General features: G+C 33.8%; 1 protein-coding gene across 4 annotated transcripts in view; it reads right to left on the bottom strand.

Annotated features, from left to right (window-relative positions):
- ascc3 (activating signal cointegrator 1 complex subunit 3) overlaps positions 1–17,809 on the bottom strand; it is a 375,545-nt gene that overhangs the window by 24,911 nt on the left and 332,825 nt on the right. For all 4 annotated transcript variants that reach the window (XM_088625716.1, XM_088625717.1, XM_088625718.1 and 1 more), the window contains exons 32-36: positions 17,317–17,437; positions 17,058–17,190; positions 16,623–16,748; positions 7,163–7,274; positions 6,529–6,663 (exon numbers count right to left, since the gene is read on the bottom strand). In XM_088625716.1, the coding sequence (XP_088481842.1) occupies positions 6,529–6,663; positions 7,163–7,274; positions 16,623–16,748; positions 17,058–17,190; positions 17,317–17,437 (627 nt within the window). The remainder of the gene's footprint in view (positions 1–6,528; positions 6,664–7,162; positions 7,275–16,622; positions 16,749–17,057; positions 17,191–17,316; positions 17,438–17,809) is intronic.

The following is a 17,809-nucleotide window of genomic DNA, read 5'->3' as shown; positions in this document are numbered from 1 at the left end:
AAATAAAATTTAAAAAAAGATTTTGTACTTTTACCTACAGTTTATGACACTTTTTGTATTTTACTGTATCTAGGACACGCACAAATGCTACATGGTGAAAACCTATCCAATTCAAGGTTAAATAGTTTAAGTTAAAATAAATACACTTCATATTTTATTTAATCACATTACATTTTTAACCCTTAAATAAACAGAATTTCTTTTAGTTTAAAAATCAGAATATCTTTTTTAGCTCTTCTGAAAAATGATATTTTTGACTTCTCATAGTGGTCTAGGTTTTGCCGGCACTGAAAGACATGTTTAGGATTTCCATGAGCACTGACTGTTGAGACTCCTATTACTGACTCATTTCCTGATCTAAAAGATGTACACAAAGTGCTGCATGCAACAGTGCATGGGAGATTGGAGGGTGGAATCTCTTCTGGAGCTGGAGCATTACAGCAGGAAATTAGTGCAATTAAAGTGGCACCTACTGTATAGAGGAGGGGCTTTAATTCAGGATTCTCTAAACCTCAGAGGATGAACCAGATAAATATGTTTTCCCCACCTCCATAGAAGGGTCACAAAGATTTTAAACACTATTGATTTTAAAGAACTATGCAGCACATTCATAGAAGTTGAAATTCTTATTTTTGCACACAAAAAAAACATATCGCTACCGTGTGCACTACTTCTTAACCACTCCATTAGTGGCATAATCACATATATTTGTACCAAACACTCTAGTTAGATTCTAGTAGAATTGCATAGTTCCGTTTTACTATCATTAATTGATTAAAGACATGCAAACTCACACAGTAATCATTTTTTTTGTATTTTATTACCCATGTGAGTGCTATTGTTATATCTCTTAATACATATGCTAGCACTGCACTTTTCACCTGGAAAATGTGATTCAATAAGGAAATTACATTAATGCACATTCCCATCTTTGAATTATTTATGAGTTTTATAGAGATATACATATCCTCAAAGAGTATCACATGTTTTAAAGACAATATTATTTCCCAACAAAAGTAATTAAATGGCAACTGTCTGATGTTAGCTAATGTTAGAGAGCATATCATTGCACATGCTGAAGTCAGCAGTTCAAATTTTAAATTCAAAACTGTTAAACGCTTCTCGAGAGGCGAATTTCTGGACCCCTTGGTGGATGATTCATCATCTTAAAAAAAAATTTTTTACAGCATACAATTTATGTAGCCAAGGCAGGCTTTGGCAGAACTTCATTTCTCAAAGCAAACCAAAGTGTAGCATGAGAAATACAGATATTCCTTTAAGAATATTGCAAACAATTACAAGATTGTACATTTTTTGTACCATATTTTTTTGGTAGGAATGCTTGAGAATACTGCAATAAGGAAATACTATAAAACTCCAAATGTGGCTTAATGTGAACTGCCAAAACCAAAAGGAACTGTTTATTTATAAACTTTATTGTAAATTATTATTGTGGTGTTACCAGCTAATGAATGAATGAGCACTCTGAGACTATATGGACTTGGCACTGAAAGACAACTCTGAAACAATGATGAGTTTGGGAAAGTTCTTCTGTACATCTAGATCAGTAGTGCCCAACTTTAGTAAAGGAAAGTTTTCAGCTTGTTCAATTAGGCAAAAAACAAGTTACATTTGGTAATCAGGAGGAAAAAAAACAGAAATGTAATGGCCTTCCAGCACAGGAGTTGTGCACCTTTAATCCAGAACATTTATAACAAACCGCATCAATGGTGGACATAGAACATATTGTCCACATCTCACAATTTATCTTACTATTTTGTTAAATGTGAATTTCCATTTTTTCTATAATGAAGTGATTCATTAAGAAACCCAAAATTCAGTTTCTTCCATGATGTTTGCAATGTTCTACTTGGGGTATCTCTGTTATGTTGCATAATTCAATTCTTTTTGGGATCATTGTACATTATAACAAACAAAAATCATTATAAGAGCAGTTGCACGATTCTACTATACCAGTATCAAGGTAATTTCTTACTTTTAAACTCTGAATGTAACACTGTCTTTTCACACATGTAATGAAAAGTACTGAGCTACAAACGCAGATCAAACAATAAAAAGAAAAGGCCATGTTTAACCATATACGCAATCATTCTCATCTACGGACTGAAAACCAAAATATTGAACAAACTGCAATTTTAAATGAAATGTATACATTATTTTTAATGAAAATGGAAACACTAATAACACAACTAAGTACCATGCTGTATGTGTTATCAAGGTTTAAATCTGAATCTTTGGCCATTTACTGATGCATACAATCTGGCAGATGGAATTGAATGTGGGAACTAAACACCTTACAGTAGTTGCCCACATCCTTAAAGTTCACACAAGTGCACTGATTGGAAACACCTAGCCAGAATGTGGCCTTGGACAAAGTAGTATGACATTTTTACTGGGTTGAACCCAAGCTTTAAACATAATACATACAAATGTAAAAATCACCAGGCATTTTTATGTCCCATTTGTCCTTTCATGCTAAATCAAACTTTGCTAAATCAAAGCTTTGTAATCTAATATGTACAGTCAGTGGGCTTCAGATAGGACATTTTAAGGTCTAAAAACATTTCATTTCAGAAAAGCAGAAAATGAACAATGTTTTTGGTGTCTTTCTGGATCTGCTGTTCAGAGACCAAGGATTAGCAACACCACCTGAATTTGTTTTGAGTTAAAGAACATTCATCTTCCTTTTGGCAGGAATCCCACTAGGAAACTGATGAATAATAATTCATTCTGCTCCATCACGGCCACGAGTTAAAAATATCACTTTGACCCAAGAATGTGGGGAAGACTGAAACCAATCCAGCTGTGGCTTATAAGGCACTCAAATCTCCATCTGCACACTCTGAATTGAGAGTACTGCACAATTTAGCATGCAACTGAAGATCAAAAACCTCATTACATAAAACTCAAGTGATTAAAAAAATGCCTTCTGTTGTTTGTATTTATTGGATTTATAAGCCATTGTATTCAATCTAAACAGATGCCTATTTCACTGCAGGTTTAAGCAGGGCATTCACCATTTACTATTTTAATTTTGGGAGTGTAGGATCCAAATTTCCTATCTTGCCTATTTTCTATACTCCATGTCATCTTGAACATTTTTGTGATTTCTTCAACTGATTCTAACATGTAGCTTTACTTTTTCTAGACAAGCATAACACAAAAGCTCCTTTTCTGTAATTGCTTTTTTGGTAACTTAAAAATAGTGGTGTCTTTTAAGTTGTAAATTCTAAAGTACAAATATATAAAATAATTGCTATTTGCAGTAATTTAAAATAACTCTTATACAGATTTTAAATAAATGAAAATGTGACTGTGACAGAGTGTAAGCAATATCAATTGTATACATTTGCCAATTTAGTTTGACCATAAAAGCTCATCCAACTGGCTAACCAGAAATCTGCTGTGAGCGTCTGGTCTCCAGGAGTTCTGTTGCTAACGCAAAGTTTATTGATTTGTTTTGTCATACTGTATAAGAGCTTCTGAGCTGCATTAAGCTCTATATTCTTCTTCTGAATCAGTTACAAAAGAATGGCTTTTCTTTAAATAATGAATCTGTTCAACTTTAACCATCCTGCCTAAGTCACTCTAATAAACACTCAAAATCTAACAGTAATCAATACACTTTCTTTAATCAAATAAATCTATTTGAACAGTAAATCATTGTGAATGGAATTTGCATCCAATTAATAGTTTATAGTTTGTTGTGAACTTTGGTGCTGTATCTTTTGATTATGACTCCTACCAGTTAATGACCTGCTGGCTGCAGTCCATGCAAGCACCACTATGTGAAACTGTTAAACAACTCAATTAGAGTGTGAGGACATTAAGGATTTCCAACACATGTGAGCTTTACAGCTTACAAGTAATGTGTGAAACGTGTGTCTTAATTAAACTCTATTCACTGTATGGATATATATTCATACAGTACATACAGTATTTAGCAGCTATAAGGATTTAAAATACAGGTATTATATATACACCAGTACAGTAAGATACAAGCAATAGAATCTGCTTAGTTTAATTCAGCACATTTACTCTATTAAGCTAAAATAATGGGGTACCAGACTCTCAGGGGTGTAAGTAAGGTTCCTGGGAAGGTCTTCATGCATTGGTGGATCAAAAGGATTATTTATAAGCACATGCTTGAAAAAATGTCCCATTTGTAAGATATTTACTTTTATGAGATGAGATTAATACTTTTTTGAATGTTAGAAATGTCAACATTGAATATCTGAACACAAAACGAAACAGAAAAAACAAGAAAACACACAACACTATATGAAACGGATCATTTCCCAGTGTTTCTACCACCGCTCTGAAAATAATGACAGATAACAACTAAACATAGGCTATTCGACAATATACAGCAACACAACTTTCTACTGCATCCCACAAACAGGAGTGTAATTCACCAGGAGAGCAGTGGAGAGCTCTAGTACACACCTTCCTTAAAGGACAATGTTTGGGGAGAAAGTCTTTGCTACTGGTTTCTTAGCTGCTGTAATATCAGCCAATCAAATTCTTCTATGAGAGGAAGAGAACACTACTGTACAGTCAGCTTGCAGCAAATTTTTACACATATTTGAAAAAAAATACTCTATTGCTCTTGTTTACCCAAAATAATATTTTCTAACTTAAAAAAGTAATAAGCATTTCCACAAAAGGAAAAGAGCCCAAACTCATGTAAACATGTAAATGGCAGGACTGCTTGAACTAAACACCTTTACTAGCTGAGCCACCAGTGTGTCCAAGGTTTTTAAAGGCCATGCTATAAAGTAGAAATATGTATATAGCATTGCAACCTTAACTTTATAATTCATAATTTTCTTCAAAAAAGTACAAAACTAGTAAATTCCTATTTGTTTGACAGCACATACAGTACATGGACAAAAGATAAGTCACAATACAAAGGCAATAAGAAGGCACTAACATAGAAGAACCCCCAGAAACATGATTCAGCCTTCATATATTAATGTTATGTTAATATTCTCACCACAGCATTTTGGGATTCAGGTTTTCTGTTTTACTTTCTTTATATCGAGGCAAAAAAATAGGGTTATACTATAATAAAATATACCGCACTCCAATAAGTTGGAGAACATGTTGAAGTTAATGTTGCTAGATACTACCATAATCATTACCATTATAACCTTTGCTTTCAGAAAGAAAATGGAAGTTCCCAGTTTATTTTCAGACAACTGCACTTAAGGTAAATGCATTCATTATAAATCAATTTAATGTAACTTGGTACAGTTCTTAAAAACATGGAAGTGCAAATTCAGTAAACGTATTGGCAAATAAATTAGATGTTATGACTCCATGCCTTTGGTCACATGCATATTCTTTGCCACAATAAAGGTGCCTGTAGGAGATTCTGTTTCCTGCTTGAAAAACACTGATAATTATGATACATTTTTTTTTTCACTTAACATTTCAGCTGCTGGTGTTTTCCCTCATTAATCCCTGAACAGAGTTTACGGATGATGTTGCTCACTAATTCCAGAGCCCATTTAACTTTTAAATTTAAATTTAACAGTCCTGCAGTTTTCTGATTCATGTGCATGTTGTTGTGCATCTCTTTGTCAGTTCTTGAAGGAAACATTGCAATACATTATTTTACGTAGATCAGGAAGTACAATTATCACAACTATCACAACAAATGATAATAGTTAATGATAAACATATCCTATAAGTAAAATGAATAGATTTGGCTAAACTAACTAATATTTGATATTTACTAATTGCGTTTTAAAGGGCTTACTAATTGCATTTTAAAAGGAGGTGTCTCGTAATAGCACAAACAACTGTTTCCTATCATTGTATATATTTTTAAATTCATATTAATACCTACGGTGATAAATCAAGCGTTGAAGAAATTTAGCATATTGACAACAGCAGAAGGTGCTTTTTAGCTCCTGATACTAATAAAAAAATGCCAATAAGTATAAATAACAGAAAAATCTGGGCACATACTAGGACCAGATGTAACGAAAGGCTGCAAATTTTGAGAGTCAGAAACCTGGTGTAATGAAAATTTGTTGAGGTTTTAAGAAACATTTTGTGGAGGCCATTTTGTCTTTGAGGTTGAGCCCACTGTAGTCAGGTATTTTAGTTCTGTTCATGAGCTTTGCATGTGAAAAACCGATTGCTTCTTCTGCCATCCTTTTGCCAATACTTACATAAAGACTGGGACACTTATTTCTGCTTGACACCACCCAAACTAGTGTAAAACTAGTGTAATGTAATATTTTAGTCTATAATTCATTCTTTAACATATCTACTCTAAGAACAGTGGACACAATGTTTATACTGCCAGGGATTACAAAAGACATACAAACTGCAGTCCATTTGCAATGCAACTGCCCTTAGCACATTTGAGCCTGTGCATCACTTATTGGTCAATACATAGCATCAACTTTGCTCCTGGTTACACCTCTGCCCTGATAAATTGTTTCTCAACCAAATCAAACCAAGCCAAAGCTATTTGTGAAAAACACAACTTACAGTGAGAACGGAGAGCAGATCTTCTATTCTGCACTCTGCTTTCAGCCTCTCTTTAAACATCCGCACAGTCTGATGTTTTAAGTAGTAATAGGAGGCAATGCGTCCATAAGTCAAGGGCACAATGGTACGGTTGTCCTAAGACAAAGAGAAAGTGATCATTAGTTTCCTAATTTTTTTTCTCAAACAGATACACCTCAGTAAAGTAGGACTACTCATTAGATACATTTGCCATGTGAAGACAATTTTGTGTAATCAAGTAATAGCATGAAATAGTGCAAAGTTTTTCCTTTGTAAATGTAAGATTAAATAGAAAAAATAAAACATTCTGAGCAGAAAACTAGTTTTGAAACACATTAAAAAGACTGTATTAAAAATGATAGTGTCAAGATCTGAGGGCAAAGAAGAGCTTGCACTCTGGAATACACATACAAAAATGAAAGTGACACAATAATTTTAAAATAGATTAATGTCTGCTTTATGTACAGACCTCATAGCATATGAGAGCTAAAGGCATCATAATATAGCACTCATTAATACATTAGCTAAATTACTATGATTGTCAAAGTCCAATATTTCGTTAAAGCCAATGCAAGAAAATTATTTTTAAAAAGAACAAAACAAAGTTAAAACGTACCTCTCCTATTTCCATACAGTAAGAACATTCCAAATCTCTTAGAGACTTTTCTACCAAGTTAGACAGGAACTTGTTGATGGTGTCATGGTTTATATCATCCAAATTGTAATAACTGAAAGAAAAAAACAAAATGAACTTGGCAATGCAATTTACAATCACCTGTTTCCATATATATGTTTGTTACGTTCTGGAAAGCAAACACAATGCCACTTGTGATACAAGCGATCCTTGCATCACTTATCACTGTTATTTATAATTGTGTAAAAATGAATTTATAATGGACAGATTCTGACCATACTTCATAAGCGGTAAACAAGGTAATGGGGAAATGGAGAAAAACAAAAAAATAAAAATAACCATACCGTCACATTTTTTATACCAACTTACTTTATAAGTAGGTTATAATTACTTGTGGTCATGGACCATCAAATTTTTGCTAAAATAATGATACTCAGATTTGACTTAAATTTCCTAAGGGACAACACACTAAAACTTTCCATATCCAGTGGTTTCAGATGACTAAAAATGGCTGCAAAGTCTAGACAGTCTGTTATACAGTAGCACCAGACCAAAGCTTACTTTAAACCACTGTATCCTTTATCAGCTCACAATTGTGTAAATCACACTTTCATTAGCAGCACAGACTATCTTTCCATTAACACAGAAAGGACATTTGATTGAAGCATGGCAAACATTTACAAAGAAATAACACAGGATATCTCTTTAAAACCTTTTAGCACATAAACTAAGTTGTAAGCAATATTCATATTAATATAATACATAATAATTGACAATTGTACTCAAAACCATCAATAATTGTGTTGTGTTACCATGTAAATATTAATATAGTATTACTCCAGTAAATAATGAGGTTTGATGGCTACTTTTACAAGAAAGTTAATAAAGACAAGTTTAATAAAAAACTGTGTTCATTCTAGAAAAGTTCAACAATCAGCAACAGTAAATAATTCCAGCAACTTGAGGCACCCAAGGCTTATACAATGAAGTTTCTCATGGTGATGTACTATATTGCCTTAAACTGCACTCATATAGCTTTAATGCACTTTATCTAATCAACTATTCACAAACAGATAATTTTATCTTCCTAAAAATCCAACAGCTTAAGCAATGGGGATTTCATAAACTCATCAGAAAGCTTGTGAACTGTTCACAGGAGGTGCTTGATTATCAAAATGCACTAAAATGTCCAGAGGGAGTCTAAATGTTATCACAAAATTGCTACCAGATTTCTTTTAGTATTAACTGAGCTGAAAAGCTACAGTAAAAATAGCTTCCATACATGTTTCACCCAATTTGTACAATAACTAAGCACCTTATTAACTCTGAATTATCAACTTTTATTAATTTAGAAATAAAAGGTTGGAAGAAAAACAGCTATTGCAGTAGTTCCAAGTCAAAAAGTCACATCTGCTGTATGAACAATAAAATCACAGTGTGTCTTATTGATACATTTGTTGCTTAATTGTGAACAATATTGTCAGTTCCAACAACCACAGTTTACAATCATTCTGAAACTATAATGAAAAAGATTCCACTTAGTATTGTAAGACTTGCTGTGAATATACACACAACACAAATATATGTACAGTTGTTATATTCTTAATAAATATAAAATCTTAATTAGATCAAATATTGTAATGGTAATTCAATTAGGAACCATAAAATGATATTCTGTTTATAAAACTAGACCTGGGGTTAAAGAAGTAGATAAATAACGGCTTTGCTGTCTATCGAGTGGGCGTTTTCACAATTTTTAATCTACAATCCATACGATAAATCCATTAATTCTGACTATTATTATTAGCTATCACTCGTTATCTGGAAAGCACCTGGGAGTCTTTACAGACAGTTCCTGGACAGCATCATAACTGCTTGCAGTGCTTTTGCATACCAAATCCACCACAGGCACACTGGCCTGTGCACCCAATTTCCACTGCTCAAGCACAGCTCCTTGGCTGACAGAGTCAAGCTCACAGCGGCAAGCCTGTGACTGTAGAATACTGCTCTCACAGACACAAGGCCATGATAATTTTCAAACTAGTGAAGCACATCATGTACAAATGTAATTAATTCAGAATTCTCACAAAACCATCATGTGCCCATTGCAGGATCACAACCACGATGCTTCAAGAATTTCATCAACCTCTCACTCCAATAAACACAAATTAAAATTTTGTGGCATTCAAAACAAAGGTTTCAAAGTTGAAATGAAAATATATTTAAATATGACAAGGACTGTAATTATATACAATATACAGTATGTGTGTTTTTAGGTGAACAATAACAATGTTTTATCTGAAATTAGTAAACAATTCTCTGTTCCTTTTGCATTTTAAAAATTTTTGTCCTGTTATTGAGACCCAATACATACATAAATATTGTTCTTTCCAATATTACAAAACGAAATGCTTTCACTAGGATTGTCATATCTAACATAAGATAATGAAAATTCTATGCAGTCATTTACAGCGTTCCTTCTCTATCAGTCTTTCTGTCCATCCGTGTGATTGTATATCTATTTATGTACCCATCTTTCTCTCGGTAATAAAGCAGCCTTTTCTTATCTGCACGGCTATTCATTTGTTTAACTGTGAAACACAGTTTTTCACAAATTGACTTGTCAAGATGTTAATTTATTAGGCTGGTTATTGTACTCTCTACATCAGGCAAAACCTTCACACAAGCAGGGTTGAATATTTACAAGGCTGTTAACAGGTGCTGAGTTGTTTAATGATTCTAATAGCCAGAGGCACACTGAGAAAGCCAGCAGGATCACAATTGCAGGCTGCTGGAACACAACAATTACGAGTCCCTTGAGATGTGTCAGAGTCAGAGGCAGTTTCTTCCTAATAGCTCCTAGTGCCTGGGCTAGACAGGCTAACAGCCTTTAGTGGGCCTCAAGGAATCATTTATTAACAAGCACCTTGGTTTTTTGAAATGTATAGTGTATAACATTTAAATAATGCCCCATAATTCATATTAAGCAAACTGTAATCATTTTATGAAATACATTTGTCACTTATTGAGAATAAAGGATTAATCACTATTTGTTCTTCCTTGTATGCACCTGAAATACTGTAAATTGTTGTAAGTGCTGTAAATACTGTAATGTTTTTTTTCTCGCTACCTTCAAAACATGCCTGTGAAATGACAAAATACATCCACATTTCTTATAATTTTGATTTACAAAAAATATTAAAAAGTCTACAGAATTTTTGAAAGTCTTTTTTATGAGAGTATGAAGAGGAAAAGGGTATAGTAAGACTTTTGTCAAGCAATCTTTGTCCTCTAGGCAAGCATTTTAAAGGTAGTGATACTTTAGTAGTAGGTTTATATAAACTAGTAAAAAAGTACATGGGATTTCTATAGCATTTGCAACAATATGTATACATGTGCAATACATAATACATATATACTGTATACTTTCACTTGTAAAAAAAAACAGATTATATACTATAGACCAAATATAAACAGTGCATTCACAGAATGCTGTCAGAAGAAATTCTCAAATACACAGTTAAAACTGTTAATATCACTGTAAAGGTGACATTAAAACATTTAAACATTCATACTGTAATACTCAAGGAAGATAACATATACCTGTTATAGTCAGTCATTATTTGGATACATTTTAGGCTGCTAATGTAAACTGCTCAGAACTGGCATTAAATGTTCATTAGAGGAGTCCAACAGAGGCTTGTGATGCATAATACTAGTAGTAAAACAATTTTTCCTTTTCATTTAAATGTAGTTTACTATATGACACAAAGAAAGGTGTATGTATTTTTGCTTTTTGACAGTGGGAGTTTGAGAACCTATAGTTATTTTATAATTCTTGTCTTAATGTCTCATGTTTACTTTGAGAAGGACAAATAAAGTGTAGCTGGTCATATGTGAAAGTTTAAAGTGACGTCATTCCAAGCAAAAGGTTACAGAAATGAAAAAGACATCTGCTTTGCCTTGTGAAACATTCCTGTGTGATGGCATTTTTATGGCTGTCAGCCATAATTAAACACAGTGCAGCTCTCTTGAAATGCTGAAAGAAAGTAATTCCACAAAATGTTATGGTACAAATATGCTTGTTTAGTTATGTTCCTGGACAGAGAAAAAAGAAAAAGGGAGAGAAGGTTCATTATTATCATTATTACCAATTTTCTCTTAGGACACAGCAATTTTAAATGTTTCATTGCACAATTTATTGTTTGTGATTGGATGATATGCAAGTCAAAGGCTCAGTCCAGACTGTATTTAGACACAAATATTTTGACAGTCCTATGTTCTTACTACTACGTCAGCTTTCAGTGTAAACATAAAAATAATGGTACACAAGTAACACCAATTGCAATAAAAATAAGTACGCTAGCTAGTCCACAAATGTGCATTAACCTTGGTCTCGGTCACAGCATATTCAAGTTACAAGTTCCCCCAGGACATTCATAAAGACTACAATGGTACTACAATGAGTTAGCAAAGCAATCCCTTTATACTAAAACCCATATTATTGTTTGATATCCAGTTGTGTAAATTATATCTAGCAACTACTGCACATAAAAACATTACCTTAACCCCTACATATAACCCTTTATTTGAATTTGAGATACTTGTTACTAAGCCTTTTTAGCTAACAGGACTAAGTTATTTTGTTTCATGAAAGGTGATGTGTCACTGCAGTATCTGTGATTGTAGACTGAATTTTGTACATCTTTTTCTACATCTCAATATAAACAATCTAATACACTGTAAACAAAAGTATGCTGTGTGTGTAATTCACTGTCTGAAAAAACACTGTTCTTGTATTCCTATCATATTTGAGGGCACAACTGGAATGTGCCAAAAATCAAGAATGGGAGGCATTTCTTTACCTCAAGAGGTTGTGGGAGCGCAGAACAAGCCACCCAGTTAAGTTGGAAAAGCTGATATTTTCAAGAAATTGGTGAATGAGTTACCTACTAACTACCAAACAAGCCAGATGAGTTGAATGGACTCTCTTTTGTCACATCTCTTATGTTCTTATATTATCATATCATAAAAAAGAAATGTTCTCTCAAAACACACTTCAGCATTTAAGAAGTAATGTGGGAGGATGTGAAAGCACTCTTAGAAACAGTGCTTATAATAGGATTTGTGCTGCAACTTTACAGTGGAAAAATAGTCTATGAACACCGATCTGTATGAACGTGACTCTGAAAGAGGGTGCCCTTTGGTTCCCAATCGTGGTCCAGCGGCACCCCATTGTCTCGAAACTTTAATTACAACTTAACTGGTGATGCTTAATGCTTTTAATTGATTTGCTTGCTTAATTTGACTTTTTTTATCTGTTTCTGCTTGTTTTCTAACATAGTCGTCCAGCAAGTGTATTATGCCAGGAAATTTAGCATACAAAAGTGTAAGTAAACTTTCCTAAGCTTGTTTATGAAGAATCTGCTCCCTTATTTCCGTCTAAATTAGTGATGAAGAGACACAGGTGGGGCTGACAAAGTATCACTCCTACAATGAACTCTTTTGTTCCTTATTTAGAGTTCCAGCTGGTTACATTTGAGCTAACACACCTGAGTTACACATGCATCAAAACGTACACTGAAATAAATTAATACATTAGCCTGCAATTAAAGAACCAAGTTGAAGCTCTTATCAAACATCTGGTGGAGACAGATCATAAATATAAATGAGTTTGATCAATTCTAATAATACCAGACATAAGTTTATAAATCTATACATCTGTATCACTTGGAAATGTGTTGGGGGCAATTAGTCCACCGTGTATCCGGATGGGCACTCATCTGAACTGGGAGGCTGTTCCTCTGAAATCAGGAGCCGGAATCCCGACACCTACCTGGCCATCTGCTACTCCGGTGGCAAACTCACATTTATGATTGATATTGAGGACAAGAATGAACAGAAATCCCTGTTATTCTTGATTTAGCCTGACACTTTAAATGTGGTATACTTTGGTTAACACATTTCCGATGACAAAATGAATACAAGTACTTTGTATACATTCTTCATATATGGATGTCTGTTTCATATGTGCGTAACCCTCTTCTCTTATAATAATACTTTATAAAAAAGGTGCAATAATGAAACATAATAAAAACAGAGCAAGGAGTAATTCCTTTATAAAGCCAGTAGTTTTCATAATAAATATTTTAATTATATACAGTGTGCCTTTTGCAGTTTTATTTTCAAACAGCGGTAATTTATGTTTTAACCTTGCAGTGGACAGTTCACAGTCAAAAAGGACTTCTCTCATGTCCCCAGATTATATTAGGTTCTTTTTTTTAAATAAAGCACACATTTGCTGTTTCCTGCAAAATGTGTCAGACATTTTGGAGTAAAAAGAATGTATCCTCATATGAAATATGAAATAGGCACCAGCTCCCCAAAACTCTGTAAGGGATAAAGCAGCTAGAAAATGGATATAAGAATGAAATATGTAGAGCATTGCTGAAATGCCAGCACTATTGATGGAGGAAATCACATGTTTTTGGGGAGAAAAAAGCTAGGAGGAAGATAATTTTGTCTTTAATACGTCAGCAGATAGTACTGAGTAGTTGAAGGTTTTATCTCCATTGATGTTTAAACTTCCAACAAATCTTTGCACACACTGAAGAATATAGAGCACTTCTGGGGCAGCTTGCAAAGACAAAACAAATGAGGGCCTTGTGCGTTTGTAGTAAGACTGTTATTCAAAGGGGCTATCTATTAAGAACACCTGGTGTGTACCATGTTTCCATGCAGCTTGCTACACAGAGTGGGGTTTCACAGAATCAGTGAAAACAAAGAAAGATAATTCTATTGTTTTTTTAAATGTGCCACCAGGTTAATATGTATGTTTCATTCAAATACATTAAATCGCTCAGACTTCAATGCAACTTTAATCATATAGATTACAGTGTTTTTATCTTCAGGAAATACAACAGATAATAAAAGTGTAATCGACTAAGTGCTAACAAAGTAGGTCCGGGAAGTGTGACTGATCAGAAACTGAGGCTGATTAGCATATTCACAACACAAACTAAACAGAAGCACAATGCTTCTCACATTTGTAAAGAGATGTTAATAGAGCTTAATAAAGCTCTCAGGACTAATGGAGAATGTTTATGCATATATCAATGCATCCATTTACAGAAAGATGATCTGTGGGCTGCTTTATACATTTTCTGAGAAATGCTTTGCAAAATAATATACACTAATACTCTAAATTGACCATGAAAATAATACTGTATACTGTATGTTTACTTCATGAGTAAGTATCATAAGTACAGGACGTCCCCAATGTATGTCAGGGACCAGAAAGCGAAGTATAAAAGGGAATTTTCCCACATAAGAATAATGTAAATTATTGAAAATAAGTGGAAACGTTGCCCATGCGATTTAAAGTGGGAGTTTATTATAGAACAGGGTTAGGGGTCATATGTTAGACTGAGTGTATGTTTCCTGTGTAGCTAACCAAATACAGTGAAGAGGGTCCAGTGTAAGTCCAAGTTACGTTCCTAAATAATGCAAAGTATAGTTAAATGACTTAGAAAGGGATAAGGAATAATTTAATTAGCCTGACATACATTTGTAACACACAAGTCAGACACTGGCATATACCTTTAATATTCCTATAACCCATTAAAACAACAAATAGAAATACAGCAGATACAGTAGATAACATCAACTCTTTTCGAATTGTGATCTTTTGGAAACCATCAAATTCATTTGCTGCTTCAGGCTATATATTTTTTTCACACACTGTTGGTGTGTTTAAAGTTACTGATCACATCTTGATCTATTGGGAAGATCACTAATAATGCGTGGTGGTAAGAACTCAACTCAAGTTTAAAGTCGTATGGAACAACTCTCTCTGTAAGAATAATTTTTAATGTTAGGTTTCGATCGTCACAATATTTTTTCATTTCTGGAACAAAATAATCAATGAACACCAACATTCCTTGAATGGAGACACGGGGTGCAAGGTCAATCTAGTCAGCCTGTCTTAGGACTTTGGGACAAATCTAGAAAACCCAAGTGAGTGAAGAGAACATGCAACCCACAAGGTGCTGCAGTCCAGAATAGACCCAGTGCTAACCACTCTGCCATCAGCATAGCACAACACTTGCCCATGATGATTTAAGTCCATTTAAATTGGTTGAGTTAAGACTGAACATAGCAGTTACACAATGTGTTTTATAGGCTTTAAATATTTCAGTTATTATCAAATCTAACAGGGATGAGTTGTGCTCTTCATTGTTCTTTCAGGGTCAATGTCTGTTCTTAAAGCAGCTTACAATGGCACGTCCAGGCAAAGAGATAAGTACTTTACACAGCCACAGTTAAAGTTAAACTTGGTTGTTTATTTGCGCATAAAACATCTGTCAGTTGTATAATATGCCTTTTTTTAATCAACACTTATAATAACTGACTTTATAAAATAATGAACAGATTTTTTTTAATATGTCAATGTGGTCAGTTACTATTTGTTTCTGTCATTTGTCATAATTTTTCTGGTGCAATTAGTGCACATAACCCACCCACTTTAATTACACAAATCTAAAGGGTAATTACAGTAAATTTTCCATATACCAAGTATTGTCTAATTAATAATTAATAATGAGGAACAATAAAGGCCGTTATACAGATGAATGTTTTTTTTTAATAGCTTAATTTGAGATGTCCTGGTTTGGGGGAATAGAAACCCCTTATGCAAACAAACCCTTTTTTTTACAGTTTGCACAGTGAAGCCTAGGTGGTGTTCAAAACAGTGGGAATAGCTTGTAAACTACAAAGCTAAAATGAGGCAGCACATAAAATTAAAAAATATAAGAACTTAAAAGGCACTTATTTAAAGTGGTGCTCACATGCTTTCATAAAAACAAAAAAAAATTAATACATTCTTTCAATACCACCAAAATTACAAGGATGAAAGCATGGACTGAGCATTACTGTAATTTTAGGTCCTATGGTCAACGGCTTTGCAAAAAAATCACCTGCAAAAACCAATTTCCAGGATACACCTGAGAACCATGGATAGTAGTAATTCTCAATGCTAATCTGTACGAGAAAAAAATCTAAAACTGCTAAAAAAGATTACGTTTTTTTCTATAGAGTATGATTACTCCATAGATCAGTTTTCATATTGTTCTTGTTTTACAAGTAATTTTGTCAGATTTTTAAATTGTTAATTTTTCACAATGTACTGTAAAATGTTTCAATGTGTTTGCGTTGACTGTTAAAATGTCACTTGTTTTGTGCCCCACAAAGCAGACTATATTCGATACAGTTACTTGCCAAATTCAATGCATTTGATGAGAAACTGAAAAAATGACAGTATATTAAATGTATCTGAGAGAATATCTTACCCTCTCTGCACATTAGAATGGCACATTTTTCACAACTATGTCAATCATCTTCAAAAGATATAGAAGTCAACATGATATACAGTATGAAGTCATACCTGGGGTTCATTACAAGACGGCGGAAGAAGTACGTCCAGGTTATGTAATCCATGGCATCCTGTTTCGATGAAATTGTTCCTGCAGCAATCTCAGCGTTCAAGTGGTCCGAAAGTACACCCAGCAAGCTGTAAAAAATCATTAGCAAAAAAAAATCAATAAAGAAAACTAGAAATTCAATATTCAACAAAGAGTAAAGTGTAATGACAAAGGAATCACTGGGTATACAATAGTCTGTATTTATTTTACTTGAAGACTTCACTTTCTTTCTTGTCTTTGCTTTCTTAATGCCAGCTAAATAGCCTGATAAAGCTTTGCTTAAAGAAAACTGCAAATCCTTTCAGAAATCTACCAGTGAGGTGTTAATGGACAAACAAGTTTAAGCGATAACTCTGTGCAGATTTACAATTTTACAGTACACCGTGAGTATAATTCACCTTGACTCAACAGGGAATGGTTCATAGAGGAATTTTTTGTAGAAATCTTTCTTAATGTCATGGACAAGAATCACAGCTTTGCCTTGGTCATCGAACTGTGGCCTGCCTGCACGACCCATCATCTGAAGAACGTCTTAAAAAAGAAATACAAAGGAAATATCAAATAAAATGAACAATCTAGACAGTAACTGAACATTGCAAAGCAAAATAATAAAAGAATTTAAAATATCAGTCTTCACATCACAGCTAATGGGATTACCTGTGATAGGATAGTCAACATAACGCCTGGTTTTTCCATCGTAGTATTCAGTTCCTTTAACAATCACAAGATGGGCAGGGAAGTTCACTCCCCAGGCCAGTGTGCTTGTAGCAATCAGAACCTAATTAGAAAAAAATAAAATAAAAATCACACTGGGAGAGGGGAGATTAAGCCTTATACTTATCCCTTCAGCTCTTAAAAATATAAATAGAGTTACAAACTAACAGAGACTATTCAGCATTGAAACAAGTGGGATCAAATACATGTATCTCTCTATGGAGGAGAGTCAGGAGAAACGACTCTACTACCAGCGGATGTGAGCACATGATTGCTACACGTTTAACAGCTCCAAGATAACATGATGAGGATAGAATGAATGACAATCAAAAAGTTTTGAAAACAAGCCCTTAAACTGCAAGTTTTACTGAAACTGCTGACTCTTTAACCTTCCGGTATTTAAAAAAATGACCAATCAATGAGAAAAACAGAAACA

This window comes from Lepisosteus platostomus, chromosome 3 (genome assembly GCF_059453375.1).
Source record: "Lepisosteus platostomus isolate fLepPlt1 chromosome 3, fLepPlt1.hap1, whole genome shotgun sequence".
Lineage (NCBI taxonomy): Eukaryota > Metazoa > Chordata > Actinopteri > Semionotiformes > Lepisosteidae > Lepisosteus > Lepisosteus platostomus.
The sequence above is the reverse complement of the archived record's forward strand: the minus strand, read 5'-3'. Positions and strand labels throughout refer to the sequence as shown.